The sequence below is a fragment of the Felis catus genome, chromosome A1 (genome assembly GCF_018350175.1).
Source record: "Felis catus isolate Fca126 chromosome A1, F.catus_Fca126_mat1.0, whole genome shotgun sequence".
Lineage (NCBI taxonomy): Eukaryota > Metazoa > Chordata > Mammalia > Carnivora > Felidae > Felis > Felis catus.
Window position 1 is genome coordinate 142,260,799 of NC_058368.1, and position 25,536 is coordinate 142,286,334.

The 25,536-nt window shown below is 35.6% G+C and overlaps 1 protein-coding gene across 2 annotated transcripts in view; it reads left to right on the forward strand.

The window, feature by feature from the left end:
* Nucleotides 1-25,536, forward strand: part of SCAMP1 (secretory carrier membrane protein 1) — a 127,156-nt gene that overhangs the window by 51,718 nt on the left and 49,902 nt on the right. For both annotated transcript variants that reach the window (XM_003981088.6, XM_019835860.3), the window contains 3 exons: nt 511-619; nt 3,477-3,605; nt 8,828-8,987. In XM_003981088.6, the coding sequence (XP_003981137.1) occupies nt 511-619; nt 3,477-3,605; nt 8,828-8,987 (398 nt within the window). The remainder of the gene's footprint in view (nt 1-510; nt 620-3,476; nt 3,606-8,827; nt 8,988-25,536) is intronic.

The following is a 25,536-nucleotide window of genomic DNA, read 5'->3' on the forward strand; positions in this document are numbered from 1 at the left end:
GAAACTGTATGTACCATTTAAGCAATTCTTAAGAGGCAATTCAGTTGTCATTTTTTCCATTTTTTTCCAGTTCCCTTTGTTCTTCATTCTCATTTAGGCACAGAGGTCACCTTGATTTTATTTTCCCAATTACCTTAGGACTCTAACTAATCTTATTGAGAGAATTTTGTCCTGTCCTAATGTGTCCCATATTCTCACTGATGGTTTTCATAACCAAAAGACCCAAAATGAGCCAAGTATCTCCATAATATTTTCTGAAACTATAACCTTGAGCGAATTACTGCATTTTGGAAGAGCATTTGAATTAAGTTTCTAGCATTGTACAGTTGTACTCTTGATCTTGGGGTTGTGATTTTAAGCCCAATGTTGGGTGTAGATATTACTAAAAAAAATAATAAATAAACTTAAAATTTTCTAAGATTGTAGAGGGAGAGATAGTAGATAGCATAGCAGTGTTACAACTCTAAAAACCTATTCATGTGTTGATTTTTATTATTACTATTTTTTAAGGAACATGCCTTGGCCCAAGCTGAACTTCTTAAGCGCCAAGAAGAACTAGAAAGAAAAGCAGCAGAATTAGATCGTCGAGAGCGAGAAATGCAAAATCTCAGTCAACATGGTAGTATCCAAAGAAGTTTGAAATGAAAATAACTTAAACACTTTAAATAATGCTTGTGCTAGCTCTAAGTCCTTTGGTTTGTGGATAAAGCCATGCCCTATTTTCCTGTTGTAGCAAGATCAGAAAGCAGATTTCCTACTTGTTGCTTTGTAGCTTTCTGATATTGGCTAATTTACATAGTCTTTTGATTAAAACACTGTTAGCCTTATAACACAGAAAGTGAATCTGAATATGATAATTTTGGGTTTTAGCCAGGAGTCTGTTTCTGTACTTGGGCCCTTGTTGAGTCTGTTGAAGTTTTGTAAGTACCTGGAAGTGTGCCCTAACTTTGACTCTCAACTTCTTGTTTAGTCAGTCCAGTTTCGAATTATCTGCCCCAGTCCTCACAAGTATAACTTATCTGTCAAATTGTGTTTAAAAAATGTTTGGTGTGGGGCTCAGTTGGTTAAGTGTTGGTCTTTGGCTCAGGTCATGATCTCGTGATTCGTGGGTTTGAGCCCCACGTTGGGCTTTGTGCTGACAGCTCAGAGCCTGGAGCCTGCTTCGGATTCTGTCTCCTTCTCTGTCTGCCCCTCCCTGCTCATGCTCTGTCTCTCAAAAATAAATAGATGTTAAAAAAAATTTTTTTTAAATGTCTGCCGTGACTCTGGGAAGCTTTGGGGTTCTCGGTGATGCCAAGGAAGTAAGTGATGAATTGATCATTTGCTGTGAAATCTAGACTGTGAGTATCAAAAGCCACTTCAAGGGAATATCTTAGGGAAAGATAGCAGTGTCTGACTAAGAAGGGTTGAAGAGCTAGACAGATCATTGGTATTATGTCTAGGATAGTGATAGAATAACAGGGCTAGGTCAACAACAATATACTGAACTATCTCTTCCTTATCTTAGAATGTGTAACCCTAAGTCAGGAAAGACAAATAGTGTAAGCTTTCACTCATATGTGGAATTTAAGAAACAAAATCAATAATCATAGGGGTAAAAAAAGAGAGGAAAACCAAGGAACAGGCTCAACTGTGGAGAACAAACTGATGATTACCAGAGGGGAGGTAGAGGAGGGGATTGGTTGGGTATGTGGTGGGGATTAAGGAGTGCACTTGTGATCAGCACCGGGTGTTGTTTGGAAGTGTTAAACCACCTAATTGTACACCTGAAACTAATACTACACTGTATGTTAACTCGCAAATTTAAATAAAAACTAAAAATATAGTGGTCTTGGAATATCAAAAAAAAAAATTGTAAGTCTAGGACCTTGTGAGGACACATTCATCCTTGGCCGTTTTGTTGATGGCAACATTAGAGATAATATCTATAAAATGAGAAACTAAAGGTTTATTTGAGATCAGTGTATCTGAAATACCTGTAATAAAATCTGTCCTTTGTCCTTGGTATTGACTAATACAAGTTATTTCTATGAGAGCTATTTTAGTAAAGATGTCAAAAAGAGTGGGAAATTAAAAGTTAGACTTGGCAGTGTGCTATACATGTAAGTACTTACCATCTATTAACTCGTTTAATTATCATTGTTATTCCCTGAAGGGTGGTATAATTGATATTCTATTGTTATTTCTACTCTGAAATTTATGAAGAAACATAAGATTTTATAGATGTAGAAAGTCTTTAGAAGCTTAAGGTGCCCAAGACCCCCTAGCCAGTAAGTGACTAGGCGCTTATGTTTTTGGATCCTAGTTCTTCTATTACTATTCACTGCTGCTCTCAAATAGTATGAGACTTGTATGAGAAATGTATACGAAATTGGAAAAAAATTAGGAACAGTGCAGACAAGTTGGGAAGAATAAGACATAGGTCATTCTTTTTTTCCACTGTAAAATTTTCTTAGTCTATATAAAGTGTGTAAAATCTAATGTTCACAAATTATGGCATATAATATATAAAATGAGAAGTGGCTTTTAGGTGCTATTTTTACCTTCTGTTGTTAATGTTTTGACTTCTTGCTTTAATTTTGTTTTTTTTTTATTCCTCCCACCACTTCCCAAGCCCTATTTTCAATTTCATTTCTTTATATAGACATATTTTCCCTCCTCATAGCTTGAATTTGTTTTTCCTCTAGGTTTTTGAAGGTGCTATATAATTCCTGAGCTTCCTTTTCTTGACTGTTTCATGTTTTCTCCTAGTTCCGTGGTTTTCTTACATGTATGTTTTGAATGTTACTTTTTCAGACTTTGAGATTTCTAGATTTGATTCATTAGCAGTAGTGAATCTTGTGTTCATGGAGTTAATAGTAGAAAACTCAAAAAAAATAGTAGAAAACTCAAAAGATTCAGAAGCTGGTCTTCCTTCTCCACATGGGCTAGGAATTATATTCAAAGACTTAAGATGCTGAGGAGGAAATTGTAGATCTTTAAAAACTGCATGGACTTCACATGAGAGCCAGACTCTTAGGATTTTGAAATAAATCTGTTTTTAGGGTAGAGTCACAGTGTATGTCTTGGTGCTCTTTTTGTTTCTTGTGTCAACTGTACATAAATGTTTCCTGCTAAATGCTATATGACACTGGAAAAATATTATACCATCTAATGTTTTCTAAAGTGGTACTTTGTGAACTTTTTTTTAAGAAGATTTTATTTTTAAGTGATCTCTACACCTAATGCTGGACTTGACCCCACAACCCTAGATCAAGAGTCATGTGCTCTACTGACTGAGCCAGCCAGGTGTCCCTACTCTGGGGAAATTTTTAAAAATGCAAAGCTTGGCTTTCAAAGTTGTATGAATAGAGGATTGTAGAGATGTAGTATTAGATTTGTAAAACATTTATTAAAAGAACAGATAATTTTCTTTATTATGAAACTAAAGAGTCACACATATTTGTCCTAATGTAAATTTTATTTTTAATTTGCAGGCAGAAAAAATAATTGGCCACCTCTTCCTGGCAATTTTCCTGTGGGACCTTGTTTTTATCAGGATTTTTCTGTAGACATTCCTGTAGAATTCCAGAAGACAGTAAAGATTATGTACTACTTATGGATGTGTGAGTATACAATAATTATTTACTTGTTCAACAGAGTTCATGTTTTATTGTCAAAAACCACCTTTTTTGGAATCTGTATATTAAGGATATTATTATAAACAGGTCTTTTTCTATAGCTCTTAATTTTCAGAGTGGAACACACTTAGATACCTCAAAATTGCAATTTATGTGACATTCTAAGCTAAGGAGAACTGGCATTCTTTTGAGGAAAGGACTTCTCTGTCACATATATATATTTCTTGAGGTAAAAGGAATAGGTGCAAAATACTATATAGATAATATTTGTTTTAGAAAATTATGTCTACTATTTTTATACAAATGAAGGCCATTTAAAAATTCTGTTGAAGCGTTAGGACTATTTTTAAAAGGGCCTTAAAGTATTGGAATATTAGAATTTTTCTTAGAGCTTTGAGCACAGTTTACTTTTCATTTTTAGGTGGTTATAAGCACTTTTATTATTGGAAGTACCTAGTTAATGTAGGATATTTTACTGAATAGAACATTAGGACATAGGTTTTAGGCTGTGATGCTTGCATTGCTTTGAGTATAACTACAACTTATGGAATACTCAAAATGTCAAGCTGTTAACAATTTGTTCTGTGTACACAGAATTCCCACTTACTCTGTTTCACTTTTATTCCAAATGTTAGTCTAAGCCCCACTTAATACTATGTTAGTAGGACAGGTATAGCTGTCATGAACATTCACCTGCCTAACTGTTGGGTTAATGGATAATTTGTAGTGTACATTCTTGATGGAGGAAATTTATGTGTTAGTATGTTATTAGGGAGCTTTTTTCCCCCTCCCCTAAATAAACGAGACCATTTTCCTCAAAATCTTGAGGAGCATTCTTCACATAGGTGAAGTTGCTTTAGACTGTGAGTAGCGGTTTCTTATGGATACTACCTTCTTAACTCTTAGTTTCTCTTTGAAATTTCGTTGTTGTTGTAGTATCTTTTGCTAAATCCCCAGTGTCCATAGTGTTGTATACTTTTAATACTAAAGGTTTTGGTTTTGTATGTGTATGTATAAACAGATCATGTATTTTATTTATTCAATATATAATATATGCATTTATTTAATAATTAGTTTTTAATGGGCAGACATTGGCCTAGCATTTTTAGGTATAGGTTCTTTGACTTAGTGGAAAAACATAGTTTGGATGGGAGAGGTGGGGGTTGGAAGAATATTCTGCAAGGAATTTGGTAAATAGAGATTGAATGGGAAAGGTGATTAATTTTAACTGAGTGGCTAACTAAAGTGCTAGTTGTTTAGAGTTAGGCGTGTTTTGTTTTATAAATTTATCACTTTCTGAGGTTTTTAGAAGTAATACAGTATCTCTTAATCCTGTTGAGTTGACAGATCTCTTAACTTTATTTAAAGAGGACTCATTATATGAAGAAGCATCTAGAAACATCTAGTACCAGCTCAGTAATCTTTTTAGATTTCATAGAATGGGGATACTTTTAATAAGCTGTTTTCAAGTAGGGTCAACCTGTTAATGATTTCAGAGTTGACTAGTGCTTTCACACTGTAGTAGTAATTATAATGAAAGAGAACGTTTATTGAGGATTTATTTGTGCCAGGAACACTGCAAATCACTTTGTATACATGATGTTATTAACTCCTAACTATACTGTGAAACAGGTACTGTATTATCTAGTTTTATGAATAAGGAAACCAAAGCTTGGAGAATTTGAGTAACTTGTTCAAGATTACACAGAAATTAGGGTGGCAGTTGGATAGCTTGATTCTGGAGTCCAGAATATAGAATTCAATGTTATGCCACCTACAAAGTACCAAAATGAAGACGTAATTCACATTTTAAACCCAAATAAGATGAAGATATACTTTGAAAGGTTCTTTTCTTGAAACAAATAATTTTACTCTATAAAGGTATTGAAGCAATTAGAATGATCACATGAAATGAATCTTAACCTTTTTGAGTATATTCTTGAATTAAAAAAAAAGGAAAACAAGTCCTTCATTTTATTTATTTATTTATTTATTTTTGAGAGAGACAAAGATGGTGTGAGTGGGGGAGGGCAGATAGAGAGGGAGACAGAATCCCAAGCAGGCTGTATGCTTATCAGCACAGAGCCTGATGTGGGGCTTGAACTCATGAAACCAAGAGATCATGAGCTGAGCCAAAACCAAGAATCAGACGCTGAACCAACTGAGCCACCCAGGTGCCTCATCAAGCCTTTTAAAGTTCATTTAGTGAAGATAATTATCCTGTTTAAAAGCTGTTTATGTTAGGTGTCTATGTTGTAATGCAGAGCTTATCAAGAAGTGTATTGTTGGGGCACCTGGGTGGCTCAGTTGGTTTAGTGTCTGACTTCAGCTCAGGTCATGAACTCCCAATTCATGAGTTTGAGCCCCATTTCAGGGTCTGTGCTAACCCTCCAGGTTAGGGCCTGGAGCCTGCTTCACATTCTCTGTCTCCCTGTCTCTCTGCCCCTCCCCTGTTCGTTCGTGTTCTCTCTCTCTCTCTCTCTCTCTCTCTCTCTCAAAAATAAACATTAAAAAAATTAAAAAAATATATATTGTAGTGATAGTTGTAAATTTAGGTCCACCAATAGCAGATTTGAGTGCTTAATAAAGCATATGGAAATAACGTATGAAGTAGAGTCATTCAACTTGGAAATCATGTAAAGAAAATGCCCGAAAAGTTTCTTTAAATGTTACATGTACACCTGGAATTCACCAAGTGGATTGGAATGGGATTGAAATTAGGAATATAGAATCATGTATTTCACATTGCCTTGCCTTTCTATATATTTTCGTGATCACTGTATAAGTGGACTGATTGTTTAGTAAGTAGGCCTGAACATTTTACTTTATTTTGGGATACAAATAAGTGATTTATTTATCATGGTTTTTGGTTACTATGAAACATTCAGAAAAAAATGTTAATAGATTGCCAAAAATTAAATTATATTTGATCTATATTTGGAAGAATTTTTATGAACTTTAAATACACATATCCATATTGTTTCTTTCTTTAAGTGAATTAGGAGATAAAACTTTAAAAATTATTTCTCTTAAGATTGAAATTTAAATTAAAGTGTTGTGAATATTTCAAACTTTTCTTAGGCAGTTGGATGCTCTTTAGTGTTAAAAAATAATAATTTTCCGTTTCATGGTATTTTAAAATCTGCTTTTAAGCCATTGACAGAACAGCTTTTATTTTGAACCAAAAGGTCTTGAGTAAATTTATAAGTAAGCTAGCTTTTCTGAGTTAGAAATCCTAATGGTAATAAAGTTAATTTTGAATAGTTTTCTCTGTGTAATAGAGCAGAGTGGAGGCTTTTTTTCTTTATTTATTTTGAGAGAGAGAGTGTGAGCGAGGGAGAGACAGAAAGAGGGAGAGAGAGCATCCCAACTAGGCTTCACATTCAGCACAGAGCCCGACTTGGAGCTTGATCCCATGAACCGTGAGATCATGACCTGAGCCGATATCAAGAGTGCAACACTTAAATGACCAAGCCAACCAGGTGTCCCTGGAATTTAATTTTTATTTATTTACTTATTTGTTTAATGTTTAAAAAACATTGTTTAAATGTTTAATTTTGAGAGAGAGTAAGCCAGCGAGCAGTGCTCATGTGTGTGTGGAGGAGGGCCAGAGAGAGAGAATAAGAGAATCCCAAGGAGGCTCTGTGCTGTTAGTGCAGAGCTCAAAGCAGGGCTGGATCTCTTGAACCCATGAGATCATGACCTGAGCAGAAATCAAGAGTTGGATGCTTAACTAAGCCATCCAAGCGCCCCTATAATGGAATTAGAAATGTGGAAGAGCTCCTGTTTATCTTCAGATGAGAAATGGAAACAGAGGTTGATTAGCTCATTAGTTTATCTGTATAACCTAGGTGTCTTTACTTTTCTGCTAGCCCTCTTACTGTAGAGTTTGTGTATTTATCTAGTTGTTAAGGCAAATTCAGAGGCATACCAGGATGTGTGTTTTTATCTTGTTTTATTAATATGTTTAAAAAAAACATTTAAAAGATTTTAAAGTTTTTATTGTAAGTTGAGATTTTCATATTTAGATTTACTAGCTTATTTCTTTATTTTTTAGTGTTTGTTTATTTTGAGAGAGTCAGAACTCGAGTGGAGGAGGGGCAGAGAGAGAAGGAGAGAGGGAGAATCCCAAGAAGGTTCCACAGGGTTCAGTGTGCAGAGAGACTGAGGCACAGGGCTCCAGCTCACAAACTGTGAGATCATGACCTGAGCCACGATCAAGAGTCAGATGCTTAACTGGCTGAGCTATTCAGCCACCCCTCGTTTATTTTTAATTCAAGTAGTAGTGTATTGGCATATTTTTGTTGTATTGGTAGTTTACACTGAACATTATTTTAACTTTTGAAAAAAATTTATTTCCTTTAATGCAGCCTGTGAATAAATTTTTTAAATCCTTTTAAAAAGTTACTAATTATAACGGGTAAATGTAGTTCTTTAGGATCAAAGCATAGTTACATGATACTCACACTCTTTGGTTTAGGTCTGTCAGGAAATGTAATTTTTAACAACATATAAAAAGAGTTTTCCATTGACTGTGTTGAGTAAAAGAAAGGTCTGCCACAGCAGCTGAAATGCATTATGGTATACCTTTAAAAATTTTTTAAAATCCTCTACCAAAACATCATTTTTACCCCAGCACTTGGAAAAATGGATAATTCTATGAAGATGAATAATCCTTAGAAATCGACTATATAGTCCCTGATAATACTACTGTATTAGTGTTTTCAATTCAGTGATTCTAATGAATTTTATTGCTTGAAAATTTTATAACGAGATTGCACAGGGCACTTGTCAAGTTTTCATTCTTTTGTCTACTCTGGGAGGAGTCTGCAGCCCCACTGTGTAAAAATGTAATTCTTCGTGTAGTAGGATCTTTTTCCTCCCAAGACCTGGTTCTTTTCCTGGCAAGGCCTTGAATCAGCAGACACAGCACATGGTTCCTTCTCAAGAAAGAATCCCATAAGGCACTGCTTCTCTTGTAATGGCCCATTAGGAGAGGGACAAAAGAATTTTTAGGACTTTTTATCCTGTGTATACTGTTTGCAAATCAAAAGTGTAAGAAACAGCAATGTTTTGAAAAATACTAAATGGAAACATGGGGTAGAATACAATTTGCTCTTGGAAGAATTTTTTCATTTACATTTTTTGTTGAATTAATTAATAAATGGAATGTAAACATTTTTCTATTTTGTTTTTTGATTCCACAGTCCACGCTGTAACACTGTTTCTAAATATCTTCGGATGCTTGGCTTGGTTTTGTGTTGATCCTACAAGAGGGGTTGATTTTGGATTGAGTATCCTGTGGTTCTTGCTTTTTACTCCTTGTTCATTTGTCTGTTGGTACAGACCACTTTACGGAGCTTTCAGGTAAAATGTGTGTATTTTAAAATATACTCTTTAAAACTTGTGAAGTAAATAGTTTGTAATTAACCTTACATATTTTGAGAAGGCAAATTGACACGTTTTCATTAAAATTTTTATTGTATAACATACATTCAGATAAGTCCATATATAACATGCCTCTGTAGTCATTAGGTTTTGTGAATCACAAAATACCATTCATTTCTCCCACTTGAGAAAAAGATTAATCATGAAAATAAATGCAGGATAAATAAGAGTAGTCTTATATCTCAACATTTGTAGAGTATTCTATTCCGTATGATACATGTGACTTTAAGGAAGATTTTGCTCTTTGTTTCCCCTTCAAAAAAAAAACCACAAGTGGTGATTTACAGTCTGATTCTTAAATGAACCTATGTAAGGTCAGTATACATGGGATATTTAAAGTAAGTCACTTTCACCTAGTAAGTGAAATTTTACCTAACAAGGTAATTATTTTTTTCTGTGTAAATTCATTTCAGCTTTTCAAAAGGCAGCCACATTTGAAAACAATTAACATTATAAGATTAAGTATAATATTTTGCATGATACATTTTAATTAATGGTTAGGATTAACGTTTCCAAAATGCTTGTTCTATGAGGTGTTCATAGGTGTTGCTGAAAAAGGGACTCATTAGCTTAAGTTTGGAAAAACTGGAAAATAAAATTTATTCATTTTGGATTTCTTAGATTCTTTTAAGAGCCTAGTGTGGTTTGTGATTTGACTATGAAACCATTATTATTATTATTATTTTTTTGTGGAACACCTTGTTGAACTATTCCTTTAAGAAATAAACACTGGGAAGTGCTGATTTAGATAAACGTTCTGTATGAGTCCATATACTCAATCATTTATCAACTTATTTTTGAGTCAACTTGTTTGTAAGTAATGAACCTTTTTCAGCTCTCAAGAATGAGGGTTGGCATTATTAGGAAATATGTATGTATTGTGCAGTTATTAGGAAATATGTATGTATTGTGCAGATGTTATACTGGAAAAATTGGGGGGCCACATTCAGTTGTTTTTTGTTTTTTGTTTTCCATTTTAACATAGAATTTCTTTGATTAACCGGAGTGTGTATTCCTTCTGCATGGAATTAGAAACACAGATATGTAAACAGATGGGGGTGAAAAAACAACCCAGAAGGAAAAGGGAGAAGATGAGGGAATTTGGAGAGAAAGGGGATTATTTAACAGAAAACTAAAATGGTTAAAAATGGAATGAAAGGAAGAAAATAGATGGAAGGAGGAAAAGGAAGAAAGAATCTTTGGATACGTTGGAATATGGGAGCTTGGTTAAATGGGGAGAGGTGACCCCTCTGGATGTCGGTTGGGGAGGGAAAACAAAAAAAAGAAACTGTTTACTCTTTCCATGATATAGGAAGAGAGTTACTGTTGCTCTCTTCCTTGTTACCTAAGCCTGGCTCACAAGGTTTTTTAATTTTTTGACATCTGGCTTTGGCTTCTGCCAGCCTACTTCCATCACATTACTAAGGTATTTGTAATGATGCTGGTGGGTAGGAATGGAATTGTCTTTGAGACTTTAAAAGTGATGTGAGACTAATGACTTTGGATTTTAAACCTTCTATGATTAATGTAGCCAAAGCAAACTACTAAAAGTTAGCTTTCTGCCTTTTATTACTTGAAGTCATTTGGTTCCTTTGCTTTGCTTTCTTTGCTAGTTGAAGTAAAAATGCTTTGTGGAACATTTTTACTTCTGTCATTACTAATCTGTAGGTTAAGTTCTTAGCTGCATCTCAGTCCTTTAGAGTTTATTCCACATATGTTAATTATCTAGGTTTTATGTTCAGAGCAGAACTGAGAGGAATAATACTTAATAGGGAAAGTTGAAATTAAAGTATTTTGAATCATTAGGATACCTTCTCAGTATGTAACTTTGGCATTTCTTTCATCCAGATTGCCAAGTGTTTCTGAGCCAAAGTCTTTCCTGCAGTTTCTGACAGATCTTTCCTTTAAATGTGAAAATCTCAAACCCAGATACATTAGATATGATTACTGATATTAAATATATGGCTTTAAATAGACTTTACCTTTCACATAAATGCTTTGAGATCAGTTTTGACAGGGATTATTGCCTTTGAGAAAGGGCAGAGTCAATATGCAAGTGTTTCATATTTTGCTTCAAGACTGATTAAGAAATGAAAACAAGCATCTGAGCATATTATGTAGGTCTATAGAAAATGGGTAACTAATACTTTTTAGGCCAAGCTCACATGTTTTTCAAAAGAAGATGTTATTGAAAGCTTTTAGTTTTCATTAATCAGACTCTAAAGTGAAGCTAATGTGCTTTTTAAAAGTTTTCAAGTTTTACTCTTCACTGGCTAATGATATTTTTGCCTCTTCTGCCATAAAATTATTTAAATATCTACTGAATTTTGTTCCTTTAGGTTTCTCTAGAAGTGAAGAAAAGAATAGCAGTATGAAAAATATGTCAGGGACTGATTTTAGAATAAACCAGTCATTACAGACATACAAGTTAGGGGGCATTTGGTTTGAGAATGTGACCAGATTTATTTTTAAGTTGTGCAGTGAATTGATTTTTTTCATGTAGACGATGGTAACTCTTAAGTATTGAGAGTAACTGTTAGCTTTGTGGTGGAGTGCTAAAAATAACTAGAGGACATATCAGGAAGTCTTTATATCTAGAATGCAATAGAAATGTTGTCCCTTACTCAGTTGGAGTTGGATTTTTAATTGCCATTTGTGGTTTATCTCTTTTGCTTCCCTGTTGACTCACAGAGTAAAAGTAAATAATTCAGTATCTCAAGAAATTTCTTTATAAAGGTTAACAGTTAAGTTTGTTATCAAGAATTTGTTGTAATTTGTTTAATAATACAATGGCTGAGTATATTAACTCTGAGAAGAAAAATATAATTGTTTTAACTGAATTATAAAATGCCTTTAGGTTGAATTAAAGTATTTGATAATACTCTTAAAGCCCAGTGGAAAATTTAAATCTACATTTAAGTGATTATATCCAGTAATCACATATAATAAATTATACTGATAATTACATATAATTTTAAAATGTGATAAAGGTAGACTCTACTTAGCAACAGTCATCATTTAATTGGTTATTATGCTTGAGAAGTTGATTTTCCAGTGTCATCTGAGCTTCTGTTTCAGTATTTCATTTTCAGGCTCATTATTGAATTCACTGGATTCTTTCAGAGAGCTATTTATATTAAAATACATAACATTTTCCAACTGCTTTACAGTCATGAAATATCCTAAGGTTAAATAAATCATCCCTTGAACATTGGCCATATACTAAGCTGAAGATAATAAAGAAGACATGCTACTTTGCCCCTAGAAATGTATAATATAAATGATTTAAAAGTAGGCTTTTCTGAAACTTTGGCTAGCAAAATTTATATATAAAAATTGAATGATATTCAATACCCCCCCCCCCCCAAATACTTGAATTCTAAAGGAATTTAATACTGGTGACATACCTTATGATATATCTCAACATATAAGATCGGGTAATTTCAAGTTAGTCTTCTTCGATTACCTTTTCGAGGATTTAAGTTTTTAATAGATATTTTTGTCTGAAACTGGGGGAAAAAAACCAACAACCCTGCTTTTATTGGCACCATTGGAATAGAATGTTCATGAAAAAGATGGTTTTCAAACTGTATAAAATATTATTCTGTATGACTTATCTTAGTTTTCCACTAAGAAGCTAGTTTTACTAATATGCTTATAGGACTTAGTCCTTCCATAAGGTTATCCTTCTGCCTGAATCTGAAGGACAGTGTAGAGAAGTCTCAAATATATTTGCTTTTAAAAGTTAAGTTTATTAGCTATCAGAATTAAATCTAGAATTATCATTTACATATTTTAAAAAGATTGTAACTTTGTTTTTAATTTTAGGCTTCCACAAATGACTAAGCATTATGTAAATACTTTAAAATATTAGGTTATTATTAATGAGGCAGTGTTTTGTTGAAAAACTTAATTACTGGAAACAGACTGAGAAGGGTGAGGATCCTGGCATCTCCAGTTAAAAGTTGTGAGCTCCTAGGAAAATGCAGTAAAATCTTAGTACCTCAGTTTATGGAATGTAAACACAGGTTGATATTTGCAGAGTTGATAAGATGATTAGAAGTAATACTTGCAAAATATTAGATTTATAGGTTGTCAACAAATGGTGGCTGGAATTAATGTTTTACTTTTGTGTTTTGTTTGATTTTATCATTTACTTTTGATCTGTAAAACTGTTATTTGTTATAAATCATCTTTCACTGCTTTTAGTTCATTGTCCACTGGTGCCCTAGTCTGAGCTAAAGGAAATAATAATTGACACTAAGATGTGTGTAGAAAGTATGACAATCTAGTCTTTTAATCAGGAGTTTTTTGTCTTATGACTGATTTATATCTGCCATCTATTTTTATGTACTACTTACTATATAAAACATATTTATTATATCCCTTTTTCTTTCTTTGCCTTTTAGATTAATAAATTCTTTTGGGGGGGGGGCGGGGAGAAAGAGCACATGCGTGTGAGCAAGGGAGGGTCTTAGGAAGAGAGAATCTTAAGCAGGCTCAGTGACCATCATGAAGCCCCACAAGGGGCTCAATCTCACAAACGAGATCATGATCTGAGCTGAAATCAAGGATTGGATGGATGCTTAACCAACTGAGCCACTCCGGCACCCCAATAAGTTCTATTTTTTTTAATTTGTATTTTTTCTCTGTGGTTCATTTGTTTATATATAAGTCTACTGGCAATGAATTCCCTCAGATCTTTTTTTGTGTGTGATTCAAAACATGTTCATTTCCACTTTATTGAGGTGTAATTGACGAAATTATAATACATTTAAAATGTACATTGTGATGTTGTGATAGTCATATGTTGTGAGACAATTCCCACATTGGATGAACACGTCCATCACCTCACATATTTACCTTTTTTTTTTTTTCCCAAACGTCTATTTTTGAGAGAGAGGGAGAGAGAGCATGAGTGGGGAATGAGTAGAGAGCGAGGGAGACACAGAATCCGAAGCTGGCTCCATGCTCTGAGCTATCAGCACAGAGCCTGACACGGTGCTCAAACTCATAAATCATGACATCGTGACCTGAGCTGAAGTCGGACACTTAACTGACTGAGCCACCCAGGTGCCCCTGCCCGCCCCTTTCTTTTTGATGAGAACTCCTAAGATCTACTCTCCCAACAAATTTCAGTTGTACAGTATAGTATCATCAACTACAGTCATTATATTCTACATTAGATCCTCAGATCTTAGTGGATTTTATAGCTGAAAGTTTGTACCTTTTAATCAACATCTGCCCATTTCCCTCATCCCCTGGCAACCACCATTGTACTGTGTTTCTATGAGTTCAACTTTTTTTTTTTTTTCCCGATTCCACGTGTAAGTGATATCGTTCATTATTTATCATTCTCTGTCTGGCTTATTTCACTTAGCATAATGTTCTCCATAATGCATACAGTTATAAATGACAGGATTTCCGTCTAAGGCTGAGTACTGTTCCACTGTATATAAACCATTCTTCCATCGATGGACATTTAGGTGGTTTCCATTCCTTGGCTATTGTGAATAGTGCTGCGATGAACATAGGATTACATGTGTTTCTTTGAGATAATGACTGTGTTATCTTTTGATAACTGCCTCTAAATGGATTTGCTAGATTGTACAGTAGTTCTATTTTTAATTTGTTGAGGAATCTCCATGTTGTTTTCCATGGTGGTTGCATCAGTATACATTCCCACCAACAGTGCACAACTGTATATCCTTGTCAACACTTATTTCTTATCTTTTTGATAATAGCCTTTTTAACAGGTTAGAGGTGGTAAATGATTTTGGCTTTGATTTGCATTTCTCTGATGATTAGTGATGTTGAGCACCTTCTCATCTACCTGTTAACTATCTGTGTGTCTTCTGTGGAAAAATGTCTTTTCACATCTTATGCTCATTTTTCTTAATTGGATTTTTCTTTTGCTATTGAATTGTATCAGTTCTTTTTATATTTTGGATATTAATATTTTACAAGATAAATTATTTCCAAATATTTTCTCCCATCCATTAGGTTTCCTTCACTATGCAGAAGCTTTGTATTTGATGTAGTTCCACTTGTTGAATTTTTCTTTTGTTATTTTTGCTTTTAGTGTAAAATCCAAAAAAGCATCACCAGGAATGGTGTCAAGGGGCTTACCACCTATGTTTTCTTCTATGAGTTTTATGGTTTCAAGTGATTCACTTAAGTCTTAAATCAGTTTTCAGTTCATTTTTGTGTATGGTGTAAAATAGTGGTCTCATTTTATTCTTTTGCATGTGGCTGTCCAGTTTTTCCAACACCATTTATTGAACCCTGTTATGCGATTGTTTGTATTTGGCTCCTTTGTGTGGTACGTTAACTTACGTTAATACATATATGTATTTGGGTTTGTTTCTGGGCTATTTTGTTCCATTAATCTCTGTGTTTGTAGGTCACTGCTATACTCTGGATTAGTATAGCTTTGTAATTAGGAATTGTGATGCTTGCAGCTTGGTCCTTCTTTCTCAAGATTGCTGTGGTGATTCATAGTCTTTTATGGTTCAGTACAAATTTTAGGATTGTTTTATTTTTGTGAAAAATGCCACAATATTGATGGGGATTTTTGTGGAATCTGTAGATTGCTTTGAACACTGTGGACATTTTGACGTTACTAATTTTTCCAGTGTACAAGCATGATGTACCTTTCCATTTATTTGTGGTGGTGTCAGTTTCTTTAATCAATCTCTTAAAGTTTTCAGTGTGAGGGTCTTCCACTTTCTAGGTTAAATTTATTCCTAGGTATCTTATCTTTTTGAAGCAATTTTAAATAAGGTTTTCTTAATTTCTCTGATTTTTCTTAATTTCTCTTTCTGGTAGTTTGTTATTAGTGTATGGAAACACAGATTTTTGTATACTGATTTTGTATCCTATAACTTGACTGAATTTATTCGAACAGTTTTTCAGTTGAGTCTGTAAGGTTATTCTATATATCAAATCATGTAATCTGCAAATGGTGATAGATTTATTTCTTCCTTCTATCATACGATCATACGATTTTAATCTTTCATTTTGTTAACATGGTATAGCACTTTGTTTTTGTTGTTGTTTTTAATATTTTTTTTCAATTTTTATTTTCTTTTCCTTTTTTTTCAGGAATAGAATTTAGTGATTCATTACTTACATATAACACCCAGTGCTCATCCCAACAAGTACCCTCCTTAGTGCTCATCACCCATTTAGTTCATCCCCCCACCCAACACCTGTCCAGCAACCTTCAGTTTGTTCCGTTTTAAGAGTCTTTTATGGTTTGTCTTTCTCTCTGTTTTTATATTATTTTTGCTTCCCTTCCCTATGTTTATCTGTTTTTTTCTTAAATTCCACATATGAATGAAATCATATGATATTTGTCTTTATCTGACTTATTTCGCTTAGCGTAATACACTCTAGTTCCATCCACATTGTTGCAAATATATATGTATATATATATATACACACACACACACACACACACACATACACACCACATTTTAATGCATTCGTCAGTCGATGGACATTTGGGCTCTTGCCATACTTTAGCTACTGTTGATAGTCCTGCTCTAAACATTGGGGTGCATGTGCCTCTTTGAATCAGTATTTTCATATCCTTCAGATAAGTACCTAGTAGTGTAGTCGTTGGGTCAGAGAGTAGTTCTATTTTTCACTTTTTGAGGAACCTCCATACTGTTTTCCACAGTGGCTGCACCAGTTTGCATTTCCACCAGCAGTGCAAAAGGGTTCCTCTTTCTCTGCATCTTCACCAGTATCTTTTGTTTCCTGAGTTGTTCATTCTAGCCATTCTGACAGGTGTGAGGTAGTATCTTACTGTGGTTTTGACTTGTATTTCCCTGATGATGAGTAATGATGAGCATCTTTTCATGTGTCAATTAGCCATCTGGATGTCTTCTTTGGAAAAGTGTCTATTCATGTCTTTTGCCCATTTCTTCACTGGATTATTTGTTTTTTGGGTGTTGAGTTTGATAAGTTCTTTATAGATTTTGGATACTAACCTTTTATCTGATATGTCATTTGCAAATATATTCTCCCATTCCGTCAGTTTCTTTTCAGTTTTGTTGATTGTTTCGTTCATTGTACAGAAGCTTTTTATCTTGGTGAGGTCTCAATAGTTCATTTTTGCTTTTATTTCCCTTGCCTTTGGGGACATGTCAAGTAAGAAGTTGCTGTGGCTGAGGTCAAAAAGGTTGTTGCCTTGTTTCTCGTCTAGGATATTTTTGGCTTCCTATCTTACATTTAGTCCTTTCATCCATTTTGAGTTTATTTTTCTGTATGGTATAAGAAAGTGGTCCAGGTTCATTCTTCTGCTTGTTGCTGTTCAGTTTTCCCCATACCATTTGCTCAAGAGACTGTCGTTTTTCCATTGGATATTCTTTCTTGCTTTGTCAAAAATTAGTTGGCCATACGTTTGTGGGTCCATTTCTGGGTTCTCTCTTCTGTTCCATTGATCTGTGTGTCTGTGTTTGTGCCAGTACCATGCTGTCTTGATGAGTACAGCTTTGTAATACAGCTTGAAGTCTGGGATTGTGATGTCTCCAGTTTTGGTTTTCTTTCTCAACATTACTTTGGCAATTCATGGTCTTTTATGGTTCCATACAAATTTTAGAATTGTTTATTTTAGCTCTGTGAAGAATGCTGGTGTTATATTGATCAGGATTGCATTGAATAGGTAGGCTGCTTTGGGTAGTATCGACATTTTAGCAATATTTGTTCTTCCGATCCATGAGCATTTCTTTTTGCCTTCTTCAATTTCTTTCATAAGCTTTCTATCGTTTTCAGTGTATACATCTTTTACGTCTTTGTTAGGTTTATTCCTAGGTATTTTAAAAGGTTTTCAGTGCAATTATAAATGGGATCAATTCCTTGATTTCTCTTTCTGTTTGATTATTGGTGTATAGAAATGCAACTCATTTCTATACATTGATTTTATATCCTGTGACTTTGCTGAATTCATGTATCAGTTCTAACAGTTTTTTGGTGGAGTCTTTTTTTATCATGTCGTCTGTGAGGAGTGAAAGTTTGACTTCCTCCTTCCTGATTTGGATGCCCTTTATTTCTTTTTGTTGTCTGATTTCTGTGGCTAAGACTTCCGGTACTATGTTGAATAACAGTGGTAAGAGTGGACATCCCTGTCAGGTTTCTGACCTTAGGGGGAAAGCTCTCCATTTTTCCCCATTGAGGATGATATTAGCTGTGGGTTTTTTATATATGGCCTTTATGATCTTGAGGTATATTTCTTATATCCCTACTTTCTTGAGGGTTTTTGTCAAGAAAGGTTGCTGTACTTGGTCATTTGCTTTTCTGCATCTATAGAAAGGATCATGTGGTTCTTATCCTTTCTTTTATTAATGGGATGTATCACTTTGATTTGCAGATATTGCACCAACCCCTCATCCCAGGACTAAATCCCACTTGATGGTGGTGAATAATTCTTTTAATGTATTGTTGGATCCCGTTTGCTAGTATCTTGTTGAAAATTTTTGCATCCATGTTCAGGGAAATTGGTCTGTAGTTCTCCTTTTTGTTGGAGTCTTTGGTTTTGGAATCAAGGTAATGCTGACCTCATAGGATGAGTTTGGAAGTTTTCCTTCCATTTTTGTTTTCTTGGAACAGCTTCTAAAGAAGAAGCTGGATTCTTGTTTGTTGGGAGATATTTGATTACTGATTCAGTTTCTTTACCAGTTATGGGTCTGTTCAGATTTTCTATTTCTTCCTGTTTTAGTTTTTGGTAGTTTGTATGTTTTTAGGAATTTGTCCATTTTTTCCCAGATGCCCAATTTGTTGGCATATAATTGTTCACAATATTCTTTTAGTATTGTTTGTATTTCTGTAGTGTTGGTTGTGATCCCTCTTCTTTCATTTGTTATTTTATGTATTTGGGTCCTGTCCTTTTTCTTTTTGATCAGTCTGGCTAGGGATTTATCAGTTTTGTTAATTCTTTCAAAGAACAAGGCTTCTGGTTTCGTTGATCTGTTTTGTTTTTTTTAATTTCAGTATCATTATTTTCTTATCCTTATTATTTCCCTTCTGTTGGTGGTTTTGGGCTTTATTTGTTGTTCTCTTTCCAGCTTCTTTAGGTGTAAGGTCAGGTTGTGCATGTGAGGCCTTTCTTCATTCTTTAGAAAGGCCTGGATTGTTATATACTTCCCTCTTATGACTGCCTTTGATGCATCCCAGAGGTTTTGGACTGTTGTGTTTTCATTTTTATTGGCTTCCATGTACTTTTGAATTTCCTCTTTAATTTCTTGGTGAACCCATTTGTTCTTTAGTCGGATGCTGTTTTTTTTTTTTTTTTTTTTTTTTAGTTTTTTTTTTTGTTACTGATTTTATTTATCTTTGAGACAGAGAGAAAGCATGAGCTAGGGAGGGGCACAGAGAGAGGGAGATAGATCCAATGTGGGCTCTGTGCTGACAGCAGAGAGTCTGATGCAGGGCTCAAACTCACAAACCATGAGATCATCACCAGAGCTGAAATGGGACGCTTAGCCAACTGAGTGACCCAGGCACCCCAGTAGGATGATCTTTAATCTCCAAGTATTCATGGTCTTTCCAATTTTTTTCTTGTGGTTGATTTCAAGTTTTATAGCATTATGGTCTGAAAATATGCATGGTATGATCTTGATCTTTTTGTACTTGTTGAGGGCTGATTTGTGATGCAGTATGTTATCTATTCTGGAGAATGTCCCATGTGCACTAGAGAAGAATGTGTATTCTGCTTTAGGATGAAATGTTTTGAATATATCCGTTAAGTCCATCTGGTCCAGTGTATCATTCAAAGCGATTGTTTCCTTGTTGATTTTCTGTTTAGATGATCTATCCATTGTTGTAAGTGGGGTGTTGAAGTCCCCTACTATTATGATATTATTATCGATGAGTTTCTTTATATTTGTGATTAATTGTTTTATACATTTGGGTGCTCTCTAGTTGGGGGCGTAAATATTTACAATTGTTAGGTCTTCTTGATAGATAGACCCCTTAACTGTGATATAATGCCCTTTATCTGCTGTTACACTTTTTATTTCAAAATCTAGTTTGTCTGCTATAAATATGGCTACTCCAGCTTTCTTTTGATGTCCATTAGCATGATAGATGGTTCTCTATCCCATTAGTTTCAATCTGCAGGTGTCTTTAGGTCTAAAATGAGACCCTTGTAGGCAGCGTATAGTTGAGTCTTGGTTTTTTTTTTTGTTTGTTTTGTTTTTTTTTTGTTTTTTTAAATGGTACCATTCTGGTACCATCTCTCTCTTTTGGGGCATTTAGTTAATTTACATTTAGAGTGATAATTGAAAGATATTCAGTGGCATTGTGTTGCCTGTAGAGTTGGTGTTTCTGGTGATGCTCTCTGGTCCTTTCTAGTGTTTGTTGCTTTTGGTCTTTTTTGTTTTGTTTTGTCTTTTCTCCACTCAAAGAGTCCCCCCCCCCCCTTAAAATTTTTTGCAGGGCTGGTTTAGTGGTCACGAACTCCTTTAGTTTTTGTTTGTCTGGGAAGCTATTTATTTATTTATTTATTTATTTATCTCCTTCTATTTTGAATGACAGCCTTGCTGGGTAAAGAATTCTTGGCTGCATATTTTTGTGATTCAGCATGTTGAATATATCCTGCCACTCCTTACTGGCCTGCCAAGTTTCTGTGGATAGATCTGCTGCAAACCTGATCTGACTTACCTTGTAGTTAAGGTCTTTTTTTCCCTTGTTTTCATAATTCTTCCCTTCCGTGTTTTTTGTGAATTTGACTAGGTGATGGTCAGTTTTTGTTGAATCTAATGGGAGTTCTCTAAGTTTCTCAGATTTTGATGTCTGCCTCCTTCCCCACGTTAGGAAGGTTTGCAGCTATAATTTGCTCACATAAACCTTTTCCCCTTTTTCTCTCTCTTCATCTTCTGGGACTCCTGTGATTCAGATGTTATTTTTTTTTAATAAGTCACTGAGTTCTCCAAGTCTTGTGTCATGATCTCTTGCCTTTGTTTCCCTCTTTTTTTCTGTTTCATTGTTCTCCATAATTTTATCTTCTGTTTTGTTGATTTGCTCCTCTTCATTGTCCATCCTTGCTGTTATGGCATACATTCAAGATTGTATCTCAGCGATACCATTTTTAACTTGAGCCTGACTAGATTTTACTTCTTTTATTTCCACAGAAAGGTATTCTCTAGTGTCTTACATGCTTTTTCAACCCCACCTAGTATTCTTATAATTGTGGTTTTAAATTCTAGTTCAGATATCTTAAATTTTTTTTTCAACGTTTTTATTTATTTTTGGGACAGAGAGAGACAGAGCATGAACGGGGGAGGGGCAGAGAGAGAGGGAGACACAGAATCAGAAACAGGCTCCAGGCTCTGAGCCATCAGCCCTGAGCCTGACGCGGGGCTCGAACTCACGGACCACGAGATCGTGACCTGGCTGAAGTCGGACGCTTAACTGACTGTGCCACCCAGGCGCCCCTAGTTCAGATATCTTATATCTGTGTTGATTACATCCTTGGCTGTGATTTCCTCTTGCTCTTTCTTTTGGGATGAATTCGTCAATCTGGAGGAAGAAAAATTAATAAAATAAAAGGATAAAAATTTAAAAATTAAAAAAAAAGAAAATTAAAGGAACCTAGATCTTAGGTTTGTTTTGGTCTGCTTGTTGAAAGAAGCTTGATAGAATAGAGAAAAAAGGGAAAGGAAAGAAAAAGTTTAAAGATTAAAAAAATTTTAATAAAATAGATGAAAATTTTTTTTCAGAATTAAAAAAAAAATTAAAAAAGAATTTGCTTTTTCTGTATCCAAGAAAGAGAAAGAAAAGAAAGAAAAAAGAAAACAATTTAAACAAAAACAGAAGCAAAGAAAACAAATAAGTGAACCAGCAAACAGAATGAAACCTGAATCAAGTTAGATCTGGTTTCCCCTAGAACTGAAACTTAGAAGCACTCTGTAGCCCATACACTAAACAGGATTTGTGCTGGTCTTCTGGGGGATATTCTTGGAGGGTGCATTTGGGCAGGACTTGGTGTAATAGCTCCCTTCTCCATGAGGTGGTGCTCCTTAGCTTACCTGGGTGGATCGGTCTGCATGTACACATACATGTGTACAGTAGAGGTGGAAATGGCTTTCCCTAGCTCCCTAGTCTCACTGACCCCCGATCAGGCACCCTTTTTTTGTTTTAGGTCTCTGTCCTCTCCCTGCCTCTCTCTACCTTGTCCTTGTCCAAGCTGTGCACCTGCCAGGTGGCACCTCCCTCCAAACTTTTATCTCACATAGGTTGTGTTTCAAAACTCCACACTTCAGAGACTCTTGTGGCTTGGACCCACACCAACTCTCTGGGGGAGGATCTTGTTGAGCAATGGCTGGGTGCCAGCTTGCCCCAGAAACCATTCCTGCGATTTTACATTGGGCGAGGAGAGTTGCAGAGGATCAGAGATTATGGTGCAACACCACACAGTGGGCACTGGGTTTTGCCACACTCTGAGGTTGTTTTTTTTTTAATTTTTTTTTTTTTACATTTATTTATTTTTGAGAAACAGAGTGAGACAAAATGAGCAGGGGAGGGGCAGAGAGAGGAGACACAGTATCTGAAGCAGGCTCCAGGCTCCGAGCAAGCAGTCAGCACAGAGCCCGATGTGGGGCTCGAACCCACGAACCGTGAGATCATGACCTGAGCCGAAGTCAGACGCTCAACCGACTGAGCCACCTAGGCACCCCCACACTCTGAGTTTTTTTTGCCCCAATACCAGCAAATGTGATACTCTCTGGGATCTGATGGGACATTTGTCTGCAGGGAGGGTGTATGGCCACTACCAGATGCACTCCAAGCAGGGGAAACACCTCTTCCTGTGTGGCACACAGACCTCTCAGACCACTACCTGCTCCTGGGGATTTGCCCTACTTCTTCGCCAGAGCACCACCAGGCACTGAGCTCTGAACCTTCAGATGCTGTGCTCTACTGTTTATAGGATCCTGATGGCATTGAAACCCTCTCCTTTGTCCTTGTCAATGTTTTTGACCAAGAACCACATTTTCTTTGATCAGTCCCCTATGAGTGTTTTCACTCTTTCTTTCTCTCCAGCTACTTTCAGCAGGAGTGCTTTTCTTGCATGATCCCAATGCGTCTTACTCTCCCCCTTTCTCTCTCTATCCTCTCTCCACAAAAATGGCTCCCTGCCTTCCTCGGCTTTTCTCTCCTCCATTTCACGTCTCCACACCGTGTCCCTGCCAAATTCTGTAGCTCAGGTTATGCAGATTGTTGGGTTTATCCTCAGATCATTTCCTAGGTGTTCAAGATGGTTTGGTGCTGATCTAGTTCTGTTTCAGGGACAAGACAACGTCAGGGTCTCCATGCTGTTCTGCCATCAACTCCTCTGATATATCACTTTGATATGTGGATGTCAGACCATCCTTGCATCCCTGGAATAAATCTCATTTGATCATGGTGTATGATCCTTTTCATGTATAGTTGAATTTAGTGTGCTATTTTTTATTAAGGATTTTTGCCCCTGTGTTCACCAGGGATATTGGTCTATATTTTCTTGCAGTGTACTTGTATTATAGTGTATTTATTGTAATGTACCTGTACTTGGGTATCAGGGTAATCTTGGCCTTATAAAATGAGTTTCAAAGTATTTCCTTCTCTTCCATGTTTTGGGAAGAGTTTGAGAAGGATTGGTATTAATTCTTCTTCAAATGTTTGTTAGAATTCACCAGTGAAGCCATGTGGTCCTAGAGTTTTGTTTGTTGGGAGGTTTTTGATTCCTAATTCAACCTCTTTATCAGATTTTCTTTCTTCATGATTCGGATTTGGTAGGTTGTATATTTCTAGGAATTTATTTATTCTGTGTTATTTAATTTGTTGGAGTATAAACTCATGTATTCTTAGTTTCTTTCAAGTTTACTGTGTACACTTAAATCTTGTAAATAATAATAAAATTAATAGTTTTTTCCCTGGTGAAATTCTCTTGATGTGTTTGTGTGCACACTTCAGTATCTAGATCACTTTGTGGGGTCTATTGGTAGTGTCTATTTTTTTCCCTTGCCTTTCAGTCAGATGGTGCTACCTATTGGCATATTTAAGTGAGACTTAATTGGATCTGGACATGGTGAATAAAGAATTGTGGAGGCTTCTGACGATGTTCAGTTTCAGAGAAATTCCACCCTTTATTTTACTTAACAGAGTAGAAATCAAAGGCTGAGCAGATTGAATGCTGAGTTGCAGTTACGTGTAATTTCTATCTCTGATTTTCCCCTGGTCCTAGAGATTAATCCTCTAAGGTTTTAAATTGAGGGCCTGGTATTTTCACTAGAACTTCCCCCCCAGCAAGTCCTGGACTCAAACAGTGTAAGCCTGTTACCTCTGGAGGGGAGAAGGGAGGGAGGGCAACATCCTCTCAGAGCATCCATAGTGTTAAAATTATTTCATCATGTTATTATTTTGCAAGTATACAATGGAGTGTTTCAGAAGCTACATAATATGGTATTGGAGGTAGTTTGCAGAAGCAGAGAATGCAGCTATCTTCATTTAAGCCACATAGGAAACAGGTTTTCAAAAATACAAAGTAATGCTGATCTTTTCATTATTTGGGGTGAGGGGAATAGTTTTCACACAAAAAAAGTTACTTAAAAATGAATTAGGGGCGCCTGGGTGGCGCAGTCGGTTAAGCGTCCGACTTCAGCCAGGTCACGATCTCGCCGTCCGTGAGTTCGAGCCCCGCGTCAGGCTCTGGGCTGATGGCTCGGAGCCTGGAGCCTGTTTCCGATGCTGTGTCTCCCTCTCTCTCTGCCCCTCCCCCATTCATGCTCTGTTTCTCTCTGTCCCAAAAATAAATAAAAAACGTTGAAAAAAAATTTTAAAAAAAATGAATTAAATCTTTTATTTCTCAATTTTCATTCTTAATTTGGTAAATCAATTACTATAGCAAAATAAAAAATTCCTGGTGATCCTCAACAAAAAAGAGGTCTTGATATCAAAAGCTTGAGAATTGCTGTTCTTTTTTTTTTTTTTTCTTTTTAAACTAGGCCCCACACCCAAAGTGGGGCCCCAGCTCAAGACCCTGAGATCAAGAATCACATGTTCTACTGACTGATCCAGCTAGGAGCCTGGAGAATTGCTGTTCTAATCCTTTCATCCTTAGGGAACAGTACAGGAAGGTGTACTCTGCTTTTAGGGGTTTTGCTTAGCTTTTTAGCTTGTGTGTGTGGCACATGTTTTACGAGAGAAGTTGGGTGCACCGTTGGGCCAGTTTTATGCTTCTCACGTCTCATCAGTATTTTGTTACATTGTGTCTTTAGTTTTGTATCTCTAGTTCTGTGAGACTGCAGAAGTTTTGTTGGTTTGTCTGTTCCCTGGCAGCAGGCCTCTGTGCAGGCAGAGTCTGGATTGTGCCTCTTAGATTGTGCATTCAGAGAAAATGTGGCTTTTAAAATGTCTCTTTACATTTTTGTAATTCTCTTCTCCAGAATCATGGTCTCTCTATTCCTGGATGCTTCAGCAGTTC